The sequence below is a fragment of the Manis pentadactyla genome, chromosome 1 (assembly GCF_030020395.1).
Source record: "Manis pentadactyla isolate mManPen7 chromosome 1, mManPen7.hap1, whole genome shotgun sequence".
NCBI lineage: Eukaryota > Metazoa > Chordata > Mammalia > Pholidota > Manidae > Manis > Manis pentadactyla.
Window position 1 is genome coordinate 74,712,265 of NC_080019.1, and position 27,410 is coordinate 74,739,674.

Here is a 27,410-nt window from a genome sequence, read left to right on the forward strand (position 1 = left end):
TCTCAACAGAAACTTTCCAGGCTAGAAGTGAACAGCATGAAATATTTATTGTACTGAAATGAAAGGACCTCCAGTCAGGAAACCTCTACCTGGCAAAATTATTATTTAAGTTTGAAGCAGGGATTAAACAATTTCTATATACACAAAAGTTGAAGGAATTCACCACCATTAAACCAGTCCTACAGGATATGTTAAAGGGACAGTTATCGATGGGAATGTTCCTAACGCTAAATAACTTTCACCAGAGAAAACAAACTCACACTAAAGGTGGTAGACCAATTAATTACCAAGCAACTATGAAGTTAAGCAAAATCAAATATATACAATATCAGTCAAGGGATACACATAAAAAGTGCAAATTATGCATCTAATTAACTGTGGAGGAGAAGGAGGAAAAAAATATCATTAGGTTGTGTTGGAAATATAGTAAGCAGCAACTTAATATAAACTGTTACATAGAAAGGAAACTATCCTCGAACCTTTGGTAACCACAAAACTAAAGCCTACAATAGACACACACAAAAATTTTAAAAAGAAATCTAATCACAACAGTAAAAACCATCAAATAACAGAGAATAGGAGAGGAAGAAAGGAACAGACAGGAGCTATAAAAACAACTGGAAAACAATAAAATGGCAATAAGTACATATCAACCAATAATTACCTTAAATGTAAATGGACTGAATGCACCACTCAAAAGATGTAGAGTGGCAGAATGGATAAAGAAACAAGGCTTCCTAAAACAGACTCATTTCGGACACAAAGACAAACACAGACTGAAGTGAAGGGATGGAAGAAGATAAACAAGTAATAGGGAGGAAAAAGCAGGTGTGGCAGTACTTGTATCAGACAAAATAGATTTCAAAACAAAGTAAGAAGGACAAAGGAAGGCCATTACTTAGTGATAAAGGAGTCAATCCAGGAAGAGGATATAACCACTATGAATATCTAAGTACCCAACATAGGAGCACCTAAATACATAAAACAACTACAGAATTAAAGGGGGAAATAGATTATTTTGTTTGATTATGAGAGGATTCAGGTATTGCTAAAAAATGTTTAATATAACTCTAGAACTTACGATGAAGATTTAATAATTTCTATCCCAACTGTATTTTTGCTTTTCATTAGATAAAATTTATTTCTTTTTATATGTTTGTTAAATTGGACAGTATTGTTAATTTGTGGTTCAGTTGGTATAAAGTATAGATCTCTTCTTACTAGTGATAATATATAATTATTTTCTGAGTATGGACTACATTAGAACAACAACATGAGTAACTTTAAAAAATTTATTTTATTTTTTTCCATTTTGGCATAATTAACCTACAATTACATGAGGAACATTATGTTTACTAGACTCCCCTCATCACCAAGTACCCCCCACAAACCCCTGTCCATAAGCATAGTAAGATGCTGTAGAATCACTGTCTTCTCTGTGTTGCACAGCCCTCCCTGTGCCCCCCCCACATTATACATGCTATAATGCCGCCTTTCTCCCCCCCACCCCCACCCCCACTCTTATCCCTCCCTTCCCACCCATCCTCCCCATTCCCTTTCCCTTTGCTAACTGTTAGTCCATTCTTGGGTTCGGTGTTTCTGCTGTTGTTTTGTTCCTTCAGTTTTTTCTTTGTTCGTATACTCCACATATGAGTGAAATCGTTTGATACTTGTCTCTCTCTGCCTGACTTATTTCACTGACCATAATACCCTCTAGCTCCATCCATGTTGTTGCAAATGGTAGGACTTGTTTTCTTCTTATGGCTGAATAATATTCCATTGTGTATATGTACCACATCTTCTTTATCCATTCATCTACTGATGGACACTTAGGTTGCTTCCATTTCTTGGCTATTGTAAATAGTGGTGTGATAAACATAGGGGTGCATATGTCTTTTTCAAACTGGGCTGCTGCATTCTTAGGGTAAATTCCTAGGAGTGAAATTCCTGGGTCAAATGGTATTTCTATTTTGTGCTTTTTGAGGAACCTCCATACTGCTTCCCACAATGGTTGAACTAGTTTACATTCCCACCAGCAGTGTAGGAAGGTTCCCATTTCTCCACAACCTCACCAACATTTGTTGTTGTCTGTCTTTTGGATGGTGGCAATCCATACTCGTGTGAGGTGATACCTCATTGTGGTTTTAATTTGCATTTCTCTGATGACTAGCGATGTGGAGCATCTTTTATTGTGTCTCTTGGCCATCTGAATTTCGTCTTTGGAGAACTATCTGTTCAGGCTCCTCTGCCCATTTTTTAATTGAAGTTTTTGCTTTTTGTTTGTTGAGGTGTGCAAGCTCTTTATATATTTTGGATCTCAACCCTTTATCGGATCTGTCATTTATGAATATATTCTCCCATACTGTAGGATGTCTTTTTTGTTCTATTGATGGTATCCTTTGCTGTACAGAAGCTTTGATATAGTCCCACTTGTTCATTTTTGCTTTTGTTTCCCTTGCCCGGGGAGATATGTTCATGAACAAGTCGCTCATGTTTATGTCCAAGAGATTTTTGCCAATGTTTTTTTCCAACAGTTTTTTGCTTTCATGACTTACATTCAGGTCTTTGATCCATTTCAAATTTACTTTTGTGTATGGGGTTAGACAGTGATCCAGTTTCATTCTCTCACATGTAGCTGTCTAGTTTTGCCAGCACCATCTGTTGAAGAGGCTGTCATTTCCCCATTGTATGTCCATGGCTCCTTTATCATATATTAATTGACTGTATATGTTTGGATTAATATCTGGACTCTATTCTGTTCCACTGGTCTGTGGCTCTGTTCTTTGACAGTACCAAACTGTCTTGATTACCGTGGCTTTGTAGTAGAGCTTGAAGTTGGGAAGCGAGATGCCCCCTGCTTTATTCCTCCTTCTCAGGATTGCTTTGGCTATTCTGGATCTTTGGTTTTTCCATATGAATTTTAGAACTATTTGTTCCAGTTTGTTGAAGAATGCTGTTGGTACTTTGATAGGGATTGCATTGAATCTGTAGATTACTTTGGGCAGGATGGCCTTTTGACGATATTAATTCTTCCTAGCCAGGAACATGGGATGAGTTTCCATTTGGTAGTGTCCTCTTTAATTTCTCTTAAGAGTGGCTTGTAGTTTTCAGGGTATAGGTCTTTCACTTCCTTGGTTAGGTTTATTACTAGATATTTTATTCTTTTTGATGCAATTGTGAATGGAATTGTTTTCCTGATTTCTCTTTCTGTTAGTTCCTCATTAGTATATAGGAGAGCAACAAATTTCTGTGTATTAATTTTGAATCCCGCAACTTTTCTGAATTCAGATATTAGTTCTAGTAGTTTTGGAATGGAGTCTTTAGGGTTTTTTATGTACAATATCATGTCATCTGCAAATAGTGATAGTTTGACTTCTTCTTTACCAATCTGGATGCCTTGTATTTCTTTGTTTTGTCTAATTGCCGTGGCTAGGACCTCTAGTAGTATATTGAATAATAGTGGGGAGAGTGGACATCCCTGTCTTGTTCCAGATCTTAGAGGAAAAGCTTTTAGGTTCTCGCTGTTAAGTATGATGTTGGCTGTGGGTTTGTCATATATGGCCTTTATTATGTTGAGGTACTTGCCTTCTATACCCATTTTGTTGAGAGTTTTTTTCATGAATGGGTTTTGATTTTTGTCGAATGCTTTTTCAGCATCTATGGAAATGATGATATGGTTTCTGTTCTTCTTTTTGTTGATGTGATGGATGATGTTGATGGATTTCCTGACTTTGTACTGTCCTTGCATCCCTGAGATGAATCCCATTTGATCATGGTGTATGATCTTAATGTGTTTTTGAATTCAGTTTACTAATATTTTGTTGAGTATTTTTGCATGTATATTCATCAGGGATATTGGTCTGTAATTTTCTTTTTCAGTGGTGTCTTTGCCTGGTTTTGGTATTAGAGTGATGCTGGCTTCATAGGATGAGTTTGGAAGTATTCCCTCCTCTTCTACTTTTTGGAAAACTCTAAGGAGAATGGGTATTATGTCTTCTGTATATGTCTGATAAAATTTCACGGTGAATCCATCTGGCCCAGGGGTTTTGTTCTTTGATTACTGATTCAATTTCTTTGCTGGTAATTGGTTTGTTTAGATTTTCTGTTTCTTTCTTGGTCAGTCTTGGGAGGTTGTATTTTTCTAGAAAGTTACCTGTTTCTTCTAGGTTTTGCATCTTGTTAGCATATAGATTTTTGTAGTATTCTCTTATAATTTTTTTTTTTCTGTGGGTCCTTCATGATTTTTCCTTTCGCATTTCTGATTTTGTTGATGTGTGTAGATTTCCTTTTTCTCTAACAAGTCTGACTAGGGGCTTATCTATTTTGTTTATTTTTTCAAAGAACCAGCTTTTGGTTACATTGATTTTTTTTTGTATTATTTTATCATTCTCAGTTTTATTTATTTCTTCTTTGATCTTTATTATGTCCCTCATTCTACTCTCTTTGGGAGTCATTTGTTCTTCTTTTTCCAGTTTCAATAATTGTGACTTTAAACTATTCATTTGGGAATGTTCTTCCTTCGTTAGATAGGCCTGGATTGCTATATACTTGCCTCTTTGAACTGCCTTCACTGTGTCCCACAGAAGTTGGGGCTTTATGCTGTCATTGTCAGTTGTCTCCATATATTGCTTGATCTCTGTTTTAATTTGGTCATTGATCCATTGATTATTTAGAAGCATGTTGTGAAGCCTCTAAGTGTTTGTGAGCCCTTTTGTTTTCTTTGTACAATTTATTTCTAGTTTTATGCCTCTGTGGTTTCAGAACTTGGTTGGTACAATTTAAGTCTTTTTAAATTTACTGAGGCTCATTTTGTGGACTAGTATGTGGTCTATTCTGGAGAATGTTCTTTGTGCACTTTAGAAAAATGTGTATCCTGCTGCTTTTGTGTGTAGAGTTCTGTAGATGTCTGTTAAGTCCATCTGTTCTAGTGTTTTCTTCAATGCCTCTGTGTCCTTACTTATTTTCTGTCTGGTGGATCTGTCCTTTGGAGTCAGTGGTGTGTTGAAGTCTCCTAGAACGAATGCATTGCAGTCTATTTCCCCCTTTAATTCTGTTCGTATTTGTTTCACATATGTTGGTGCACCTGTATTGGGTGCATATATATTTATAATCCTTGTATCCTCTTGTTGGGCTGACCCCCTTGTCATTATGTAATGTCCTTCTTTATCTCTTGGTACTTTCTTTGTTTTGAAGTCTATTTTGTCTGATACTAGTACTGCAACACCTGCCTTTTTCTCCCTATTGTTTGCATGAAATATTTTTCCATCCCTTTACTTTTAGTCTGTGTCTGTCTTCGGATTTGAGGTGAGTTTCTTGTAAGTAGTATATAGATGGGTCTTGCTTTTTTTATCCATTCTGTTACTCTGTGTCTTTTGATTGGAGCATTCAGTGCATTTACTTTTAGTGTAATTATTGAAAGACATGTACATACTGCCATTGCATGCTTTAGATTTGTCGTTACCAAAGGTTCAAGGTTAGCTTCTTTACTATCTGTCTAACTTAACATGCTTATTAAGCTATTGTAAGCATAGTATGATGATTTTTTGTTTCTCTCCCTTCTTATTCCTCCTCCTCTGCTATTTATATGTTAGGTGTTTTATTCTGTGTTATTTTCTGTTTCCTTTGACTGCTTTTGTGAGTAGTTGATTTTATTTTTTGCCTTTAGTTCGTGTTTGTTGGTGTGCTTTCTTTGCTGTGCTTTTATTTTCTCTGTTGACATCCATTTAGCCTTAGGAGTGCTTCCGTCTAAAGCAGTCCTTCTACAATTCCCTGTAGAGGTGTTTTGTGGGATGCAAATTCCCTCAGCTTTTGCTTGTCTGGGAATTGTTTAATCTCTCCTTCATATTTTAATGATAGTCATGCTGGATACAGTATTCTTGGTTTAAGGCTGTTCTGTTTCTTTAAATTAAATATATCATGCCATTCTCTTCTGGCCTGTAAGGTTTCTGTTGAGAAGTCTGATGATAGCTTAATGCTTTTTCTTTTATAGCTGGCCTTTTATCTCTCTCTGGCTGCCTTTAATACTCTGTCCTTCTCCTTGATGTTTGCCATTTTAATTATTATATGTGTTGGTGTTGTCCTCTTTTGGTCCCTTGTTTTGAGAATTCTGTGGGCTTCCATGGTCTGTGAGACTTATTTCTTCCCCCAGGTTGGGGAAGTTTTCAGCAAATATTTCTTCAAATACACTTTCTATCCCTTTTTCCCTCTCTTCTTCTTCTGGTACCCCTATAATGCGGATATTTTTCCGTTTGATTTGTTCGCACAGTTCTCTTAATATTCTTTCATTCCTGGACATCCTTTATCTCTCTCTGCCTCAGCTTCTCTGTATTCCTGTTCTCTGATTTCTATTCCATTAACGGCCTCTTACACCTCATCCAGTCTCCTCTTAAGTCCTTCCAGAGATTTTTTTATTTCTGTATTTTCCGTCCCAACGTTATCCTTTAACTCTTGCATATTTCTCTGCAGATCCCTCAGCATGGTTATGACCTTTCTTTTGAATACTTTTTCGGGGAGTTTGGTTAAGTCTATCTCCTCAGGCTGTCTCTTGGGGGTTGTCTGGATAATTCTGGCCTGGACCAAATTCTTTTGCCTTTTCATGGTGATAGTGGTAATTGTAGGCAGGTAGCGTGTGTGTCAGCTGGGAGAAGAAAGTCCTTTCCTGCTTGTTGGTCGCCTTGCCCTTCTCTGCTGCCTGTATCGGTTACCCACACTCCTGGAACAGCCTCCAGGGTAATCCCCTAAGCTGCTGTGTGCAGGGTCTCCATCAGGCTAGTGCAGAGCCCTGCAGGCAGTGGCAGGTGTGCCAGTTGTGCTCTCCTTTGAGAGCAGTGCCCCTGCTGGGCAGCTTTGCTCTGGTAGCGTCCTTTGGGTCTGACCCGGGCGGCTTTGCGCCGGGAGGAGATTGTGGCTGGTTACTGGGGGCGCAGCTGCACCTGGGCCACTCCGCCGCTGCCACCTCTGGCTCACCCCGGCCGCTTGCCTGCCGCTGCTGCAGCCTTTGGCTCATCTGTGTCATTCTGGGCCGCTCTGGCACCACCATCGTGTGCGGGCCTCTCCAGAGCTCCTTTGATGTTGCTGCTGCTGCTGCATGTGGCCGCTCTGTTGCTACTGGGCCAGTGTGTGGGAGTTTGTGCCAGTCGTGGGAACAACTGGCAGGGTGTTTATCTCCGTGAGGGGCTTCAGAGTTGTGCTGCCGCCCAGGGGGTTAGGTTGCCTAGAGTTCCTCGGGATTCACTGCTGCTGGGCTGAGTGTACCTGGACGATTGCATACAGCTGTGAGGTCCCTGTCCTTTTAAGACTTTCAAAAAGCACTGACTTTTCTTTTGTCCCAGGGGGGCCGGTTGTGGGAACCTGCTCCCAGGTTTTTCTTTTCCTTTTCTCCAATATCCAGCACACTGTGCTCCATGTGTCTGCACTCCCAGTGCGGATTACTAAAGCTGGTTGTTTAACAGTCCTGGGCTTTCAGTCCCTCTCTGCTCCAAATCCTTTCCTCCAAATCTTTTTTTCAGTGTTGGTGGTGGGGGTGCTCGCGTCCCATCGTGCCGGGGCTTGTATCTTACCCCCTTCGCGTGGTGCTGAGTTCTCGCAGATGTAGATGTAGCCTGGCTGTTTTACTGTGTTCAATGGTCTCTCTTTTAGGGGAAGGAATAGTTGTATTTGTTGTATTTTCAAAAATATGTGTGTTTTTGGGAGGAGATTTCCACTGAACAACTCACTCTGCCATCTTGGCTCCTTCCCATGAGTAACTTTTTGAAAAGATACCGGGAAATGTGTGTAGTAAACTGTTGATAAGCGTAAGTAAGACATTTGTAAACTAGTTAAATCTGTATAAATCTGACCTATGGGAGCTGTGGTACTCTCTAAAGTGACTTGCAAATTAGTAGAATGTGAACAAATTTGATATGGCCACATTATATTTAGAAAACAGAAAAATTGACTGAAATATCAAGTGTAAATGATGTACATTTGTGGATATTATGTATGGCTGTATATAATGAAGTAATAAGTACAAATATAAAAGCTGATTTTTTGAAGTAAAAATATAAAATTCCTTTTTTTTCCCTACCCCCTTTTTTAGGATGTGTTTAGCTTTCACATATCTCCTAACATGAATCCTATCAAAATAAATGAATTGGCAATCCAAAGATGTTTGACTTTTCATGGGAAAGAAGATGAAGTTAGCCCCTATGACTATGTGTTGCAAGTCAGTGGGAGAGTAGAGTATGTGTTTGGTGATCACCCACTAATCCAGTTCCAGGTAATGTGTATTAACTATAAATTGACCAGAGCAACATGTACATATATTTAATAATTTAAATTTTTGATTGAAAAAACATGGTGGCATAGTAACATTTGAAACCTACAAAAAATTATACAGAATTAAATGATAAATACCTTTAATTTTACCTACCTGTGAGGTAACCATTGTTAACATATTGGCATGTTTCCATCATTTTACTTGCAGTTATAGTTATTTTAGCATAATGATTATATATGTTCATGTATATATCTATTTATGTGTTTTCATTTTGCTCTTGGTTAAGTGTTATAATTTTCTATAGTATTATGAATTCTTAATAAAATTTGTTACAGCTGCCCACTATTTCACCATGTAAGCAATGGTTTAGACACGAAATTTTCTGGGGGAAGTAAAAAAATATTTTGATTAAATAGTTACTAATTGTATAAAAATTTATTTGTGATTATCAGTTAACTAGGGAAAGTAATAGTATAAATTTTCATTTTGAATTAGAAAATATCTAATTTTCAGTGTATGTGTATAATCTCTGATACCCCCCTTTTTTTTATTTCTGCCGTACATAATAGGAATTTTGTAAGCATTAGGCCTAACCATCCTCAAAACCATCCTTTATCTTTGAGATGTTTATTTCCAGTTAATCATGAATTCTTTGAGTTTGTGCTTTATGGAAGGCACTGAAGTGCCTCAGATCATATCTGGAGTAAAGGGGTTTAAATAAGATATGTGAAATGTAAACACCCTTCCCCTTCCATAAGGTATGCTATTTAATGAACAGGATCCCGGCTTTAACTTTCAAGGATGCTAGGCTAAGTGACAAGTTACAAGTAAATACTAAAAGGATTTTAGAAGAATATGTGTTTACTGTTATTTTTATTTTTGTTGTTTTAAGCAAGAGGTATATATAGTCATGCCACATATTAAGTGATGTCTGTTTGAAAATAAGGAGCTGTGATTTATTAGCAGGTAACATAGGACTTCACACCTCTCTTTTCACATTTTTAGCCCCTTAATTTTTATAGTTTAGTAGGTAGGAAGTCGAGCAGCACTTACAGCTTATGTGCATAGCTTTGGGAGCTGTAATATTCTGACAGTAAGTGCTGGAACTCTAGCCCATGAGAGGAAGAAGACAAACAGAGTTTGGTGTTAGCATAGAAATACTGACTTTATTCCCTTTGTGCTCTGCCATCCTTTAAGTAGCCCCCTGCCTTTTCACACTTTTTTTTTAACCTTAATAAGTGGAGGGTATAGTGTTTTGTCAGAACTAGAATTTGTTATTATAAAGAAAAATAAAGGTGTGTGCATTTTTGTACAAGGTCACGAGATAAAATATAATGTAGGCAAAGGAATGTGAAGGAAATGGAATGATACATCTCTTAATAGTGAAAAGTTTTTGAATAAATGTATTTGTAGTAAATATGTCCCTTCTACAAATTTGTTTTCAAAAAATTTTTAGTGGCTCTGAATTGAATATATTGCATTGAATTTGTATCTGTATAGGAAGTTCTTCTGAGGAATACACTGGATTTCTGTTCAGTTTGTTAGGACTCTTTGCTTATGTGAATAACTACCACTTTTATTACATGCCTCTGTAGACTCATCCTGGTCTCATGGAAGTAAAACAGAGCATCAAACTGGGATGGCCAGTAGGTTTTTTGTTGGGGAGACAGTAATGATTGCCTGCAGCTGTGTACTGGAAAGGAACCAGGTCTACCTCGAATACCTATTGAAAGTGAAGTTGGCTAGCTCAGGACTAACAGAAATGACCACATGTGTACTCTACTTGTTCACTTTTCCTGACTGACTCGTCAAAACTAGCACGTGATATCACAGTCTGTGACAATCATGTCCTATCCCTAGAAAGGTACACTGATTGGTCAAATTGTCAAGTATTAGGTGCAGAGAAGAGAAGACAACGTAGATTTATGCATATATTTCTTCAAGGTTTAGCAAACAACAAAAAATTTGGGTAGATTTAAATCCAGGTCTTAAATATACTAGGTGTATAACTTACCCTTCTGCTTTTCAGCTCTTTAATCTTATATTAAGGGAGAAAATCTTTCTTACAGAGTTGTTATAAAGATTAGCTGTAATGTTGTAAGACGTGTCTAGTTCAGTTATTAGGCACTTAGGTGTTCAATTAATGATAGCTATTTTATATTACAATTTTAATTTCTCATATTGTTGACATCAAGTTCTTGTTCAAGGTAAATTTTCACCATGTATTTGATACAGTATTGTTCATCTTAATTTTATTCTTCTATTTATTCCTTATTCTTGATTTAAGTATTTACTTGAAAATCTTTACCTTGTTCTTTTCTTGCTGCTGTAGTATATCCGGAACTGTTTAATGAATAGGTCCTTGCCCCATTTTATACTTGTGGAATGTTGCAAGATCAAGAAGATGTATGAACAGGAAATGATTGCCATAGAGGCTGCCATAAATCGAAATTCATCTAACCTTCCTCTTCCTTTACCACCAAAGAAAATGAGAATTATTTCTGTAAGTTTCATGTGTGAACCTTTGGTAACCCCAAAAGGCATGTGATTTTGTTAGGTTGCATGCTTAAGCCTCACACATATTTTCTGTGTTCACTTCTGCTTCTCTGAAAACCAGTGCATATTTGCCAAATGATCCATTACCATTTATTAAAAACTATCTTTCCAGCTACTATTCATTTTCTTACTCCACCTACATATAAATATATATATGCCACTTGTGTTTTTGGTGTTCTTCTGGTGCCAAAAGAAAATACCATTAAATTAGAGATGTTAAAATTAGAGCTAAACATAGTAAGTACTTCAACGAGCAATTTGAGACATTCTAGTAGAAAAGCTAGATGTGCAGAAATAGTAGATTTATTAGTATATTTCATTTTTTTCAACTTAGCTATATAATGTTATTGGCATAATTTGCCTGTCTTTTCATTGAATACTTTGAGATTTTAAATGTATCAAAGGCACCATTTTTTATATAATGTAATTTTTTTTTTATAAACCAATTCTCCAGTGTGTATTCATTGGAACAGTTAGCAATTTTTAAATAGTTATTCAGTCTTAAGAAATTGTATGTTTAATCACTTCTTGATGATTAAGGTATCTGTATATTTAAGTGGTCAGTTGTTAGTTCATCCAATGCTTTTAATACTATTTTTTTGTTGTTTAATTTAGCAAATCTCTTAGCAGTACTGAAATGCTGCCTGTGTTTTGTCATGAGACTACATGCTAGTGGTTGTAATGCCTGATTGAATGTACGTAATTTTCAGTTGTTAGTTCAGAGGTCTATTTTCATTATTTTGCTTGGACATGAGAACTGATTAGATGATTTAATTGCAAGCATAGATATTAATTTCTTTCATTAAAATACTCTATTTCATTTTGTTTACAGCATATTTGGGAAAATAACAACCCTTTCCAAATTGTCTTAGTTAAGGGGAATAAACTTAACACAGAAGAAACTGTAAAAGTAAGTACTTGTTAGGATTTGAATTTGTCATCTGCTCCATTGTTTGAATAACTTCTGATAGGTTCAAAGTATGTCACATTGGAGATAAAGTTATAGAATATGGCAGTTTAAGAGAATTAAGAACTTTTGTTTTAAAATATGCTTTCAATAGTTCAGATGTACTGGAGAGATTCACATTTTTGCAGTATATATTATGTAAAAGAAATTGCTTTAGATCAGAAAATCAGCAAGTCAAATTTAAACCAGAATTATAGGTCACATGTTTCTATGCTAGCTTACTTCTTTCTCAGCCTTACTTAGAGCTGTACACAGCCTCCTCTCCCAGGCTTTTTTTATCCTTTTAAATTTGCTGAACACAGAGAAAATGTAATAATATTTCCTGGAAGAAATTCAGATGACTACATTATAGACCACAAGTTACTAACACATGGGGATTTATTGTACAACCCCATACAATTTAGTAAAGACCTAGCAAGGCATTTTGTCTCTAATTGTAAAGCATGCATTTTCCCCTGTTTTGCTTGGAAGGAAATTAAGTGAATAACTTTGTGATCCAAGAAGGAGATTCAGTTAGTTTGAGATGTTTGCTGGCATGGGGATGTATACTCAGGATCACCTTGCTTCTAAATACACTTTAAAGATTCTTTGGTTATCTGTCATTAAAACAGGGGCTTTTTTCTTCTCATGTTTTCAGCTAGATTTTAATTTTTAATGAGTGTGCTTATGGCCAATTAGTTTTTGATTTCTATTTTAGTGGTAATCCTACTTTTCTTGTTAATTTAAATTTTCTTTATTAATAGTTTTCAAATTGCAGAAATATAATATGATTGTTGCAACAGTTAAAAAAGTCCAAACCCGATTATAAAAAGTTACTTATCTCTCCTCCTATCTCTTTACTATTGTGTTAGGATTCAAGGTCAACAAGCCTTGGGACTGATCTGTGTGTTCATACAAATATATGCCATATAGTTTTGAGACTGAAGATGTTTTGGTTGTGTTTATTTTGTTGATAGGTTGGTTTGGTAAACAAAAAGGGAGATGATATACTATATTTTAGTCTACAACTTGATTTATTCACTATTTATAATGCATCTTGGGCAGTCTTCTGGATTAGTATAAATTCAGGAGAATTCGTTGTGTATCATGTCCCTAAAGGCAGAAATCACATATAGGCAAATCTACTCTCAAGAGACAGGGAATAATATATACATACAGTTTTGTCCAGTGTGTAATTTACATTGTAAAAATGGGAATTCTTACTTGTTCTTGCCATCTGTAGGATAGTGTATATGTCTTCCGTAGATAATGTATCAGTTTAATTCTTTCGTAGTTATTATTTCTCTATAGCCTTTTATTATTAACCAGTTTCTTCCTGGAGAAGACTTAAAGAAGCTTTCACTACATGCTTTAGTTTCCTAGAGAATTATGCTTTATTTCTTTGTCAGTAACATTTTATTTCCATAGGTTTTACCACTTTCCAGTAGTTGTTTCAAACTGGATTGACTTCTGTTGTGTATGGCCAAATGTTCTTATGAGTAATAGAATTAATGACATGTACTGTTTAAAGTATTTCCCCTTCCACTCCATCTAGATCTCTACTCCTGTCTCCTTCCAGTGGGTTTATATAGTTGAATTTAAGTAAGTTAATGCAATTATGACATCACTTTCTTGTGGATGCACTTCATCCTTTGTTCTTTTTTTCTGTGGTGGGGTGCTTTTTTTTTTTTAATTTAAGTATCATAGATACACAATCTTATACTGGTTTCAAATATACAACAGTGATTCAACAGTTGCCCATATTATTAAATCCTTACCCCCCTAGTGCAGTTACTGTCAACATAGAAAGATACACAGAATCAGTGACTGTATTCTCCATGCTGTACTGCTATCCCCATGACCAACTTATTATTTTGAATTTAATTTAATTTTTTATTGATACACAACTTTGTATTAGTTTCAGGTATATAACACAGTGGTTCAACAGTTAACCTGTATTATTAAATCCTCACCCCCACTAGTATAGCTACTATCTGTCAACATGGGAGGATATTGCAGAATCACTGACTATATTCTCCATGCTATACTACTATCCCCATGACAAGCTTACATTATGACTTGAGAATTTTTATGCCCCTTTGTGCCCCTTACCCTCTCTTCCCACATACCCAAACCCCTCCCCCATAGTAACCACCAGTCGCTTCTCAGTGTCTATGAGTCTACTGCTGTTTCTGTTCTGTTTTGCTTTGTATTTATATTCCACAAATAAGTGAAATCATATGGTATTTGTCTTTCTCTGCCTGGCTTATTTCACTGAACATAATACCCTTTAGATTCATCATGTTCTTACCAATGGCAGGATTTCTTTTTTATGCCTGAATAATATTTCATTGTATATATGTACCACATGTTCTTTATCCATTCATCTATTGATGGACACTTTGGTTGCTTCCACATCATGGCTATTGTAAATAGTGCAGTGATAGAAATAGGGGTGCGTGTATCTTTTCAAATCAGGAATTTTGTTTTCTTCGGATAAATTCCTAGGAGTGGAATTACTAGGTTGAATGGTATTTCTATTTTTAGTTTTTTGAGCAACCTCCATATTGCTTTCCACAGTGGTTGTACCAATTTACATTCCCACCAAGAGTGTAGGAGAGTTTCCTTTCCTCCATATCCTTACCAACACTTGTTATCTCATGTCTTTTGGCTAGTGGCCATTCTAACTGGTGGGAGGTGATATCTCATTGTGGTTTTGATTTGCATTTCCCTGATGACTTAGCCATGTGGAGCATTTTTTTGTGTGCTTGTTGGCGATTTATAATTTTTATTTGGAGAAATGTCTGTTTAGGTCCTCCATCCATTTTTAAATTGGTTATTTGTTTTTTTGGTGTTTAGGCATATGAGCTCATTTTATATTTTAGATGTTAACCCCTTATCAGATAAATTATTTATGAATATATTCTGCCATACTGTAAGTTGCCTTTTTGTTCTGCTGATGGTATCCTTTGCTGTACAGAAGCTTTTTAGTTTGATGTAGTCCCACTTGTTCAATTTTTTGTTTCCCTTGCTTGAGGAGATGTGTCCAGGAAAAAATTGCTCATACAAGAGATTTTTGCCCATGTATTCTTCTAAGAGTTTTATGGTTTTATGTCATACATTCAGGTCTTTGATCCAGTTCTAGTTTACTTTAGTGTATGGAGGTAGACAGGAATACAGTGTCATTCTCTTACATGTTGCTGTCCAGTTTTGCCAAACCGATTGTTGAAGAGGCTGTTTTTCCTCCATTGTATATTTATCATATATTAACTGGCCATATGTAGGTTTATATCTGGACTCTCTATTCTGTACCATTGATCTATGGATCTCTTTTTATATCAGTATCAAGTGGTTTCGATTACTGTGGCTTTGTAATAGAGCTTGAAGTTAGGGAGTATAATCCCCGAGCTTTGTTCTTCCTTCTCAGGATTACTGTGGCTATTCGGGGTCCTTTGTGGTTCCATGTGAATTTTAGAATTATTTGTTCTAGATTATTGAAAAATGCTGTTGGTATTTTGATAAGGTTTGCACTGAATCTGTAAACAGCTTTGGGCATGATGGTTATTTTGACAATATTAATTCTTCCATCCATTAGTGTGGGATGTATTTCCATTTATTGGTGTCTTCTTTAATTTCTCTCATGAATATCACGTAGTTTTTAGAGTAAAGGTCTTTCACCTCCTTGTTTAGGTTTATTCCTAGGTATTTCATTCTTTTTGATGCAATTGTAAATGGAGTTGTTTTCTAGATTTCTCTTTCTGCTAGTTTAATGTTCGTGTATAGGAATGCAACAGATTTCTGCGTAATAATTTTGTATTCTTCAGCTTTGCTGAATCTGGTTATTAGTTCTAGTAGTTTTTTGGGAGTCTTAGGGTTTTCTGTGTATGATATTATGTCATCTGCAAATGATGGCAGTTTTACTTCTTCCTTACCAATTTGGAAAAAATCTCTTTTTGTCTTGTCTGATAACTGTGGCTAAGACCTCCAGTACTATGTTAAATAAGAGTGGTGACTGGGCATCCTTGTTTTTATCCTGATCTTAGAGGAAGAGCTTTTCACTTTTTGCCATTAAGTATGATGTTAGCTGTGGCTTTGTCATATATGGCCTTTATTATGTTGAGATGTGTACCCTCTGTACCCATTTTGTTGAGAGTTTTTATCGTGAGTGGATGTTGAATTTTCTCAAATGCTTTTTCGGCACCTACTGAGATGATTGTGTAATTTTTATATTTCTTCTTGTTAATTTCTTGTATTACATTGATTAATTTATGAATATTACACCATCCTTGCATTGGTTGAATAAATGTCACTTGGTCATAATGCGTGATTTTGATGTATTTTTGAATTCGGTTTGCTAATATTTTGTTGAGGATTTTTCCATGCATATTCATCAGGTATATTGGTCTATAATTTTCTTCTTTGTACTTGCTTGCTTTTGGTACTAGAGTGTTGCTGGCTTCATTGAATGAGTTTGGAAGTATTCCCTCCTCTTTTATGTTTGGAATACTTTAAGAGGGATGGCTAATAGCTCTTCTTTAAATTTTTAGTAGAATTCAGCTGTAAAGCTCTGTTCCTGAGGTTTTTTTTTGTTGAGAGTTCTTCGATTACCAGTTTAATTTCATTGCTGGTAATTGATGTACTCTGATTTTTGTTTCTTCCTGGGTCAGTCTTGGAAGGTTGTATTTTTCTAGGAATTTGTCCATTCCTTCTAGGTTGTCAAATTTACCAGCATACAATTTTTTTATACCACTGTCTAATAATTCTTTGTACTTTTGTGGTATCTTTTATGAGTTCTTTTTCAGTTCTAATTTTACTTATTTGTATACTCCCTTTTTTCCTTGATTATCTGGGTTGGGGGTTATTTGGTTTTATTTTTAAATGTTCTTGAAGAACCAGCTCTTGATCTCAGTGATTTTTCTCTACTGTTTTATTCTTTTCTATTTTATTTATTTCTTCTCTAATCTTTACTCTGTTCCTCCTTCTACTAACTTTGGGTTTCATTTGTTATTCTTTTTCTAGTTTCTTTAATTGTGATTTTAGACTGTTTATTTGGGATTCTTGTTTCTTGAGGTAGGCATGTATTGCTGTGTACTTTCCTCTTAGATCTGCTTTTGTGGCATCTCACAAATTTTGTACTGTTGAGTTTTTTTTTTCTTATTTGTCTCCATATACTGCTTGATTTCTGTTTTAATTTGTTCATTGATCCATTAATTATTTATAAGCATGTTGTTTAGCCTCCATGTGTTTATAGGCTTTTTTGTTTTCATTGTGTATTTTATTTCTGGTTTCATACCATTGTGTACTGAGAAGCTGCTTGATATAACTTGAGTCTTTTTTAATTTATTGAGGTTCTTTTTGTGGCCTAGTGTATATGATCTATTTTGGAGAATGTTTCATGTACACTTGTACTTTATCATTTTAGATTGCTACATATTTTATGAGCTCCACTAAAATGGTGAAGAGAAATTTGGAAAAAAGGGTAGGGGAACAGCTTAATTTCTTTCTTTCCTTACTATTCTGGCTTTAGGACTTTCAGTATAATTTTGAATAGAAGTGATGACATTAGACTTACTAATCAGGATTCACCAAAGAAGCAGAACCAATAGGATGTGAATGTGTGTCTGTGTCTAGACACATATGCACAAACACACAGACTCATTTAAAGAACTGGCCCACATAATTATGGAGTTGTTTAAGTTGTATGCTCTGTAGGATTAATCGACAAACTAGAGATCCAGGAGATCTGATGGTTTATTTCTAGTCTTAATCTTATGGTGTGAAAACCAGGAGAACCTATTACATAGTTCTTTGGAAAGCTGGTAGGCTCCAGGTCCAGGAAGAGCTGATGTTTTTCAGTTTGAGTTCAAAGGCAGGAGAAAAGCTGATTTAAATGTACCTTAAATTCACTTAATTTAAGTGAATTATCCAGGAAAGAAGAATTCTTTCACTCTAGGGAGGATCAGCATTTTTGTTCTAATCATTTCTTCAACTGATTGGCCTAAGGCTGTCCATATTATTAGGAAGGGCAGTATGGTTTAGTCAGTTTACTATTTAAATGTTAATATTATCAAAAAACACCCTCATTGAAACACCCAGAATACCCGGATGCCCCCAGGCCCAGTCAAGTGAATATATGAAATGAATCACAGTAGACTCGTTATTTTTTCTTAATCTTAAAAGAGAAGCATTCACTCTTTCAACTGTGTATGATGTTAGCTGTAGGTTTTTCACAGATGCCTCCTATTCACGGAATTCCCTTCTCTTTCTACTTTGCTGAAAGTTTTTATCTTGAAAGGGATAGAAAAATGTTGCACTTTGTCTGATGTTTTTAATGTATTTATCAAGGTGATCATATTTTTAAATATTCTGTTAATTTTATTGATTAAAAAAGTTGAAGCCAACCTTGCATATTTTAAGTAGCCCCACTCAGTGCAGATGTAGTAGTATTTATATATATATATAGCTGGATTTCATATATTAATGGTTTGTTAGGGATTTTTATGTCTGTGCTCATGGGTAATATTGGGCTACATTTTTTTTTATGTATAGTACCTTCCTCTAATTTTGGTGTCTGGATAATATTGGCATTATAAGTAGAGCTGAGAAACCTTCCTCTCTGCAATTTTCTGAAGGAGTATATGTAGGATTGATATTATTTCTTATTTAAGTGTTTGGTAGGATTTACACCAAACCATCTGAGCCTGGAGTTTTCTCTGTGGGAAGGTTTTAAATTAGAAGTTTAATTTCTTTAATGGTTATATAATCAGACTTTCTGTTTCTTGTGTGCTAGTTTTGATAATTTTTGTCTTTTGAAGAATTTGTTTTATGTTGTTAAAAATATATCATCTTTAAGTTTATAATAGCCACTTAAATTAGTTTTTTATTGCTGTGTGTCAACAAAGTAGCACAAATATAACAGCTTAAAACTACCTTTTGTTAACTCTTACTTCTGTAAGAAGTCTGGGCATGCTGTCACTGCGTTTTCTGCCTATGATTTTACAAGGTTGAAGTCCAGGTGTTAGGTGGGCTGCATTCCTTCTTGCAGGCTCTGGGGAAGAATCTACTTCCAAGATGATACAAGTTGTTGGCCAAATTCAGTTCCTTGAATTTCTCATTTCCTTGCTGCCTGTTGACTGGGAATTGTTCTGAGTTATCAGAGGCATCTTTCAGGTCTGGGCTATGTGGTTTAACTCTAGAAATGGAGAATTTCTGAAACACAATTCCTTCTCATGCTTTAAATCTTTTGCCATGAAGAGCTTGGTTCCTTTTAAGGGCCCACCAATGAGTCAGGACCATGAAACACCATCTCCTTTTCTTAAAGTCAGCTCTGGTATATAGTATAACCCAGTCATGGCAGTGAAATCCTTTACATTCACAGTCCCAGAAATGTTATAGGCCACTCGATTCTCTGGAGTCTGTAATGAAAATCCTGGATATTCTGTGAAGATCTGTTACTTTGGTGAGGTAGCCCTTGAATGTCTTTCAACCCTGTGAGAGTGCTTAGAAAGCTATAGCATATAGCTTCCTGGTATGTTTTCTCCCAGCCTCATGATATTTCACTTTTCAGATTTGCATGTAAATATTCAGCAGAAGTCTGACTGAGTGCTGCCCAAAATCTAGAAGATGGCACTAGTGCAGACAGGTCTCAAGAAGCCCTCTGGTTATAACTCTAGTGGGAAAAGGAACTTCTAACTCTTAAAATAGGGATCTTCCTATTTTTTCCCTCTTTTTTGTTTCCTGTTCTTCTCTCTGTTCCCATTTGCCCTAATCTCTCAGAAGTCCTGTGGCAGCAGCTGCAGCAGCAATGGGGAAAGGTCTGAAATGCAAGGAGTTGAACCTTCCTCACTGATTAGAGGAGTGGTAGTCCCAAGAGAATGGGGCAAATCCTCACTGAGTACTCTCCTCTCCCTTGTGTCCTTCTGCTATTTGGCATAGTTATAGGAGGTGCTGGTAAATAAAGCCTCAGCTTTCTTGGCTGGGTGATTAAAAAAGGGGGACCTTAAGGCAAAATAAAAAATACTTGGATGATTGCAGAGTGAGAAGTGTTCAGGAAAGCAACAGCTTAAGGTTGTTTATGCTTATAGGTTTATTCCTGAGCTGTACATATATGGATTTGAGTCTTAACTGCCTACATACTTTGAGAACTGTACTGAGGCATAAATCACCACCAGAACAGACTGGTTGCTGTATGGTAGACACACAAGACAGATCCAAATAGTTCTGTAAAGGATTTGAAAAATGAACTAGTATTACAAACTACAGCTCACAGAAGGCTTGTTGGAACTTGTAGCCTAAAACTAACAATTGTCTCATAAAACAAATATGTTAATGTTGTCTGCAGGATGTAAACAAAAGGCAGAGTCTTACAATGTAATGGTAAAAATGTCTAGGGTACAATTCAAAATTAAATGGCATATCCAAAACCAGGAAAATCATAAGTTGTGTGGACAGTGACAATCAACAGATGTCAATGCTGAGATGACATAAATGTTGGCATTATCTCAGAAAGATGTTAGAGCAGTTATTATGAAATTGCTCATAAAAAATTCAATATCCATTCATGATAAAAACTCAAAAAATGGGTATAGAGGGCAAATACCTTAACATAATAAAGGCCATATATGACGAACCCACAGCCAACATCATACTTAACAGTGAGAAGCTGAAAGCTTTTCCTTTAAGATCAGGAACAAGACAAGGATGCCCACTCTCCCCACTTATATTCAACATAGTACTGGAGGTCCTAGCCACGGTAGTCAGACAACACAAATAAATAAAAGGCATCCAGATTGGCAAGGAAGAAGTTAAACTGTCCCTGTGTGCAGATGACATGATATAGTACGTAAAAAACCCTAAAGAATCCACTCCAAAACCACTAGATGTAATATGTGATTTCAGCAAAAGTTGGAGGATGCAAAATTAATACACAGAAATCTATTGCATTCCTGTACACTAATGATGAACTAGAAGAAAGAGAAATCAGGAAAACAATTCCATTTACAATTGCATCAAAAAGAAAAAAATGCCTAGAAATAAACCTAACAAAGTAAGTGAAAGACCTATACTCTGAAAACTACAAGACACTCATGAGAGAAATTAAAGAAGATATCAATGAATGGAAACACATCCCATGCTCATGGGTAGGAAGAATTAATATTGTCAAAATGGCCATCCTACCTAAAGCAATCTACAGGTTCAATGCAGTGCCTATCAAAATACCAACAACATTCTTCAACAGACTGTAACAAATAGTTCTAAAATTCATATGGAACCACAAAAGACCCTGAATAGCCAAAGCAATCTTAAGAAGGAAGAATAAAGCTGGGAAGATTAGGCTCCCCAACTTCAAGCTCTACTACAAAGCCACAGTAATCAAGACAATTTGGTGCTGGCACAAGAACAGAGCCACAGACCAGTGGAACAGAATAGAGAGCCTAGATATTAACCCAAGCATCTATGGTCAATTAATAATGTGATAAAGGAGCCATGAATATACAATGGGGAAATGACAGCCTCTTCAACAACTGGTGTTGGCAAAACTGGTCAGCTACATGCAGGAGAATGAAACTGGATTACTGTCTAACCCCATACACAAAAGTAAACTCAAAATGGATGAAGGACCTGAATGTAAGTCATGAAACCATAAAACTCTTAGAAGGAATCATAGGCAAAAATCTCTTGAATATAAACATGAACAACTTTTTCCTGAACGGATCTCCTTGGGAAAGGGAAACAAAATAAAAAATGAACAAATGGGACTACATCATGCTAAAAATCTTATGCAAAGGACACTATCAGCAGAACAAAAAAGGCATCCTACAGTATGGGAGAATATATTTGTAAGTGACATATCTGACAAGGGGTAACATCCAAAATATATGAAGAACTCACGTGCCTCAACACCCAAAAGCAAATAACCCGATTAAAAAATGGGTGGAGGACATGAACAGACACTTTTCCAAAAAAGAAATTCAGATGGCCAACAGGCACATGAAAAGATGCTCTACATTGCAAAGTATCAGGGAAATGCAAATTAAAACCACAATGAGATGTCACCTCACACCAGTTAGGATGGCCAACATCCAAAAGACAAGGAACAACTAATGCTGGCGAGGATGTGGAGAAAGGGGAACCCTCCTACACTGCTGGTGGGAATGTAAACTAGTTCAACCATTGTGGAAAGCAGTATGGAGGTTCCTCAAAAAGCACAAAATAGAAATACCATTTGACCCAGGAATTCCCTTCCTAGGAATTTACCTTAAGAATACAGGATCCCAGTTTCAAAAAGTCATATGCACCCCTATGTTTATCGCAGCACTATTTACAATAGTCAATAAATGGAGGCAACCTAAGTGTCCATCAGTAGATGAATGGATAAAGAAGATGTGGTACATATACACAATGGAATATTATTCAGCCATAAGAAGAAAACAAATCCTACCATTTGCAACAACATGGATGGAGCTGGAGGGTATTATGCTCAGTGAAATAAGCCAGGCGGAGAAAGACAAGTCCCAAATGATTTCACTCATCCATGGAGTGTAAGAACAAAGAAAAAACTGAAGGAACAAAACAGCAGCATACTCACAAAACCCAAGAATGGACTAACAGTTACCAAAGGGAAAGGGACTGGGGAGGGTGGGTGGGAAGGGAGTTGAAGAGGAATAAGGGGCATTATGATTAGCACACATCTTCTGGGGAGGGCACATGGAAGGTAGTATAGCACAGAGAAGACAAGTAGTGACTCTGTAGCATCTTGCTACACTGATGGACAGTGACTGTAAGGCAGTATGTGGTGGGGACTTGATAATGGGGGGAATCTAGTAACCAAAGTGTTGCTCATGTGATTGTATATTAATGATACCAATAAAAAAAGGAAAGGAAAAAAATGCTTATACAATTTAGGGCAAACAATTGAAAAGAATGGAAAAACAGAAATTTTCAGCTAAGAAACAGAAGACAGAAGGAGGAACCATGTGGAAAATTTAGAACTAAAAAGTATACTTAAGTGAAATTTAAAAATTCACTGATGAGACTTAATAATAGAATGGTAATGAGGAAGGAAAGAGTCAGTGAACTTGAATACTGATCAATAAAAATATTCTTATTGAGCAACAGAGAGATAAATTAGGAGAAAAAAACTCTACAAATCTCTTATCTGTGCAAAAATATTAGAGGGTCTAACATTTGTATAGTGGAATCCCAAAAGGAAACAGAACGTTTGCTGTTGAGAACAACTATTTAGGAAGTTATCACTGGGAGTTTTCCATAGTTGCTGGAAAGACTGTGGGATTAATGAGGTTAATACATAAATCAAGTAATACAGAAATCAACTGTACAAATACGCATGACTTGATTGTTTTCCCTACAACTCTTGATGCATGATCAAAAAGAGAATGATTAGAGCCAAAACTGTTCCTACAGCTCGTGACCGCCCTCACATGGTTTTGGTACCCTTGAGGAGCGTCAGACTCTAGGGCTAGACTCAGGGTCAGATAATGATTGTGTGTTGATCGTGTGTTGAACCCCCTACTCAGAATTCTTTAGATGTTTAAGTTCATTTGCTCAATAAATATGAGGAGGGCCTTTTCTACATTGCTCTTGTGCTGTGACACCTTGAGTCCCCTTGCTGGCCTTTCAGATCTTCAGCATTCCATCGCATTCCCTGCAAATCTGTGGGTCAGAGGCAGGGGGGAGCCAACAAGTGGCGCCCAAACCGGGACCTCAGAGCGGGAAACCTGAAGGTCCGTTGATCCGGTAAGACTCCCGGTAACATGTACATAGGGACAGGATTGAGACATCAGGGACACTATAATGGGCCAAGATAAACTAAAGGAGATAAACTGGAGGATTCCTTAAAATTACTCTGTTCTGTCTTGAAAAAACATCAGGAGTGAAAATTTCTAAAAGAGATTTTGCGCAACTTCATAAATAAATTAAAAATCATTGTTACTGGTTGCCCCCACAAGGAACCCTCAGACAAACTGATTGGACTTACATATTAAGAGATTTCAAAAAGGCTCACAGACAGGGAAACATTATCCCTTAGCTGTTTGGGTGGATCAGTGACCCCTCAATAAAGAAAAACTGGCAGCTTTACACATGTTAGTTCAAGAACAGCTTCAGTTGAATAGATTAGAATTCTCCATGAGCCCGTGGAATTCCCCTGTATTTGGTATAAAGAAGTCAGGAAAATGGAGACTCTTACATGACTTAAGAAGACAAATTAATGCAACCCTTAAACCTATGGCACCTTTACAACAAGGCCTCCCTTCTCTAGCTGTGAATCTGGAAGACTGGGACATGGCTATCATAGGTCTTAAAGATTGTTTTTTTAGAATTCCTTTAGCTGTGGCAGATAGGGAAAAGTTTGCTTTTACAGTACCCTCCTTACATTTACAAGCTCCTTCAGAAAGATTCCAATGGAAAGCACTTCCTCAAGGAATGTTAAATAGCCCTACAATTTGTCAAAATTATGTGCACAGGGCTCTCTCTTTTTTTTTTTTTTTTGTGGTCCATATGAAAGGTCTTTATTTTCTTTTGAACAATATTAAAACAAATTATTATACCGTTCAGTAACATAACAAGCTTATAATAGAGTTAATCTTTTAAAAGTCAGTTCTGGCACAATCACAGTAAAGTGGTATAGACAATTAGTTACCTATCTTGCCACCTTATAAAATTGCCTGCTCATTTCACATTGTCCTCTTGATGTTCTTCAGTGAATTATTCCATTTTATAAAAATTTCAAAGCCTCATCATAAAATGTACCTACAATGACAATTTATTTTAGTTCAATTTACAGTCAATCATGTCAGGAATGAATTATATTTAAAAGACATTTTTAAATGTCATCCTTTCTTCCTATGCTAAACTAATCATTCCTTTACAGTGTCATAAAAAAGTGTTTTAAGTACCCAAATGCAAATGAAGTAGAACTTTCTGCTGTAAATCTCTTTATAGGAATAAAGTTTGAGTAAGCCAAAGAGAAAAAGAAAAGATAAAAGAAAATATGCAATTCAACATGGCAGCTATCACCTGGGTAATAGTGACGGCGGACTTAATCATGACCCCTGAACTCTTGTGCTTCAGACTATGTTTGCTCTCACGTCCTAACATCTCCACTTGGATTACCTGCAGGAATCTCAACTCAACCCACAGCAACCAAACTCATTATCACCACCATCCTGCCCCCAAGTCTCCACTCCCAAACTCCAATGAATACCACAACATTTTACTTCCTCATTCTTAGTTTCAAAGGCACAGTACTTCACTTACAAGCTTATGCCAGAAATTCTGACTCATCACCTTTCTTCACCTTGCCTATTCAATTTGTCACTAAATCCCATGAATGCTTTTTCATTCTCATCACTAGTATCTACCTCCTGCTTTAGTCAGGATTTCCATGAGTTACCATGTAGATGAGCCACATGACCCCCTGGTCAAAAATTATTTTACACTGTGTCCCAGGATACAGATATATTTATGTGTATGTGTGTCCTATTTTATTTAATTTTTCAGAAAGAATAGGCATGACAAAATAAACTGATTTCACAATCTACCCAGGGGTTACAACCTGCAGTTTAAAAAACCCTAGTGTAGAATGATGGCACTTTACTTCCCCTTGTCCATAACAGTGGCTCTTTACATAACAATTCAGGTGTGTATATCAGAACCTGTCAGGACAGAGTTTGTAAGTGGAAAAAAGAAAATATCCCTCTCCCCTCACTGGAGATTCTGATATCTCCTATATATTCTACTCAGCTATCAAAACAATAATGAATATTTAGTAAGTATCTATTAAGCTGTATACATAAAACATACAGCAGTGGCCAAATAAGCATGATTTACTTATTTGGCTTTTATATTTACATGTACTCAGAGTCCTCACAGGCTCTTAACACTTCAAACATTTTCACACCGTCATGCCTTTGCACAAAATTTTCCCCTTGCTTGAAATGCCCTCCATACTCCCTTTCAGCAGGTGAATGTCTACCGTTAGCAATCTATACAAAAATCTATTCTTTACAAAAGACAATTCAGTTAATGGGGTACTGAGCCCAGTTTCTGTGCCTCTCCAGTTACTGTTTCCTTGTGAAAGTGGTCCCAGCAACAGCTCCTTCCATTCCTGTCAGCTTATCCCATAATCCTTGGGCACAGTACCTACACCTCATTTTTCTCTGATCTGTTAGGGCTCAGAGGTGCTGAAAGTCAGGTTCAAAGTTTGTTGGTGACCACAGAGAAAGAGCAGTGTGAGCAGTGGGGCCTGCAGGTCCTACAACCACACGGCCTTCTGATTAGGAGAGTTTCCATCCTAGAAAGCTCAGGGGTTCTTCCTCATCCCCCTCCTACCTGGAAATACCATACGTGGTAGGTACTGTTATGATCCCCACTTTCAGGATAAGGGATCTGGGGCACAGAAAGATTGAATCATTTCTGCAAGGTGTATAACCAATAAGTGGCAGAACCTATAATCTGAAAATATCACTGGAGGTGAAAATGTGCTATATTTGTCTCCACTATTGTATGAAGGGGCAAAAACTAAGAATCCAGCTTGTACTTATCCACTCAATCCTCCAATTTCTCCTGTCTTCTAGCAGAGTGGTCTCTAAACTCTTTTTGTTCATGTTCCCAATCAGCACTCTAAAATATATGTGTATGTGTGCATGTTTTATAGATACAGGCTACTGTATCAATGTACCATGTACCTTATAAAGCAAGCATACAATGCCAGAAATTCAGAGTATGACTTTTTTTTTTTTTAACATTTGATGATAGGCCAAAAAAAAATTTTTTTTTTTTTGAGAGGGCATATCTTATATTTATTGATCAAATGGTTGTTAACAACAATAAAATTCTGTATAGGGAACTCAATGCACAATCATTAATCAACCCCAAGAAGGGCTTTCTCTTTTTTAAAAAAATTATTTATTAATGTATTACTGATGTACACTCTTATGCAGGTTTCACATGAAAAACAATGTGGTTACTACATTAACCCATGTTATCAAGTCCCCACCCATACCCCAATGCAGTGTCCATCAGTGTAGTAAGATGTACAGGGCTCTCTTGACCCTCCTGTCATAAGCCAGGAGCTCTGTCTGTCCTTTCACTTTATCTAAATAAAAGCCTCCCCTTAGCTCTCCTACCTTGACTGTTTGCTAAGTTCATTCTTCCACTCTGTGAACAAGAATCCCAGCATCATTTTTGGAGGCCCCGCTGGGATAACTTCAAAGGTGAGTATCGGCATACAAGCCTGCCTTTTCTTTCACTGTCCTTATAGCAGGAAGTCGTCTATGGCACATAACATCGGGCACTCATCAGCCACTTAAATGAGACTAGCTCAGCTGCCATTCTCAAAGTCTCAACCAACAGGTTCCCCTGCGTCTCCCTCAGAGGATCCCCCGTCTCCCTTGGGAGCTGGGAAAGCCACCTGAGTGGAGGCCAGGATTCCCTTTTAGAGGCATCTCATTGGATGCGAGGGACTGAGGAAGGCCGTGGGCAACTGTGAGAGTCTAGGCTGAGGCTACACTTCAGTGGCTTCTCAAAGGGCCATGTGTCTGGAATCAGACCCCGACAGCCCAACTGGGTAACCGTGAGCAGCGTCTCTCTTTCTCTGTCTCTGACTTCCAGCCTGCTTCTTCAGGCCGC

The 27,410-nt window shown here is 36.8% G+C and overlaps 1 protein-coding gene across 11 annotated transcripts in view; it reads left to right on the forward strand.

Moving 5' to 3' along the window:
* PIK3CB (phosphatidylinositol-4,5-bisphosphate 3-kinase catalytic subunit beta) overlaps window positions 1-27,410 on the forward strand; it is a 265,299-nt gene that overhangs the window by 107,476 nt on the left and 130,413 nt on the right. For all 11 annotated transcript variants that reach the window (XM_036877283.2, XM_036877281.2, XM_057498687.1 and 8 more), the window contains 3 exons: window positions 8,078-8,257; window positions 10,590-10,760; window positions 11,646-11,723. In XM_036877283.2, the coding sequence (XP_036733178.1) occupies window positions 8,078-8,257; window positions 10,590-10,760; window positions 11,646-11,723 (429 nt within the window). The remainder of the gene's footprint in view (window positions 1-8,077; window positions 8,258-10,589; window positions 10,761-11,645; window positions 11,724-27,410) is intronic.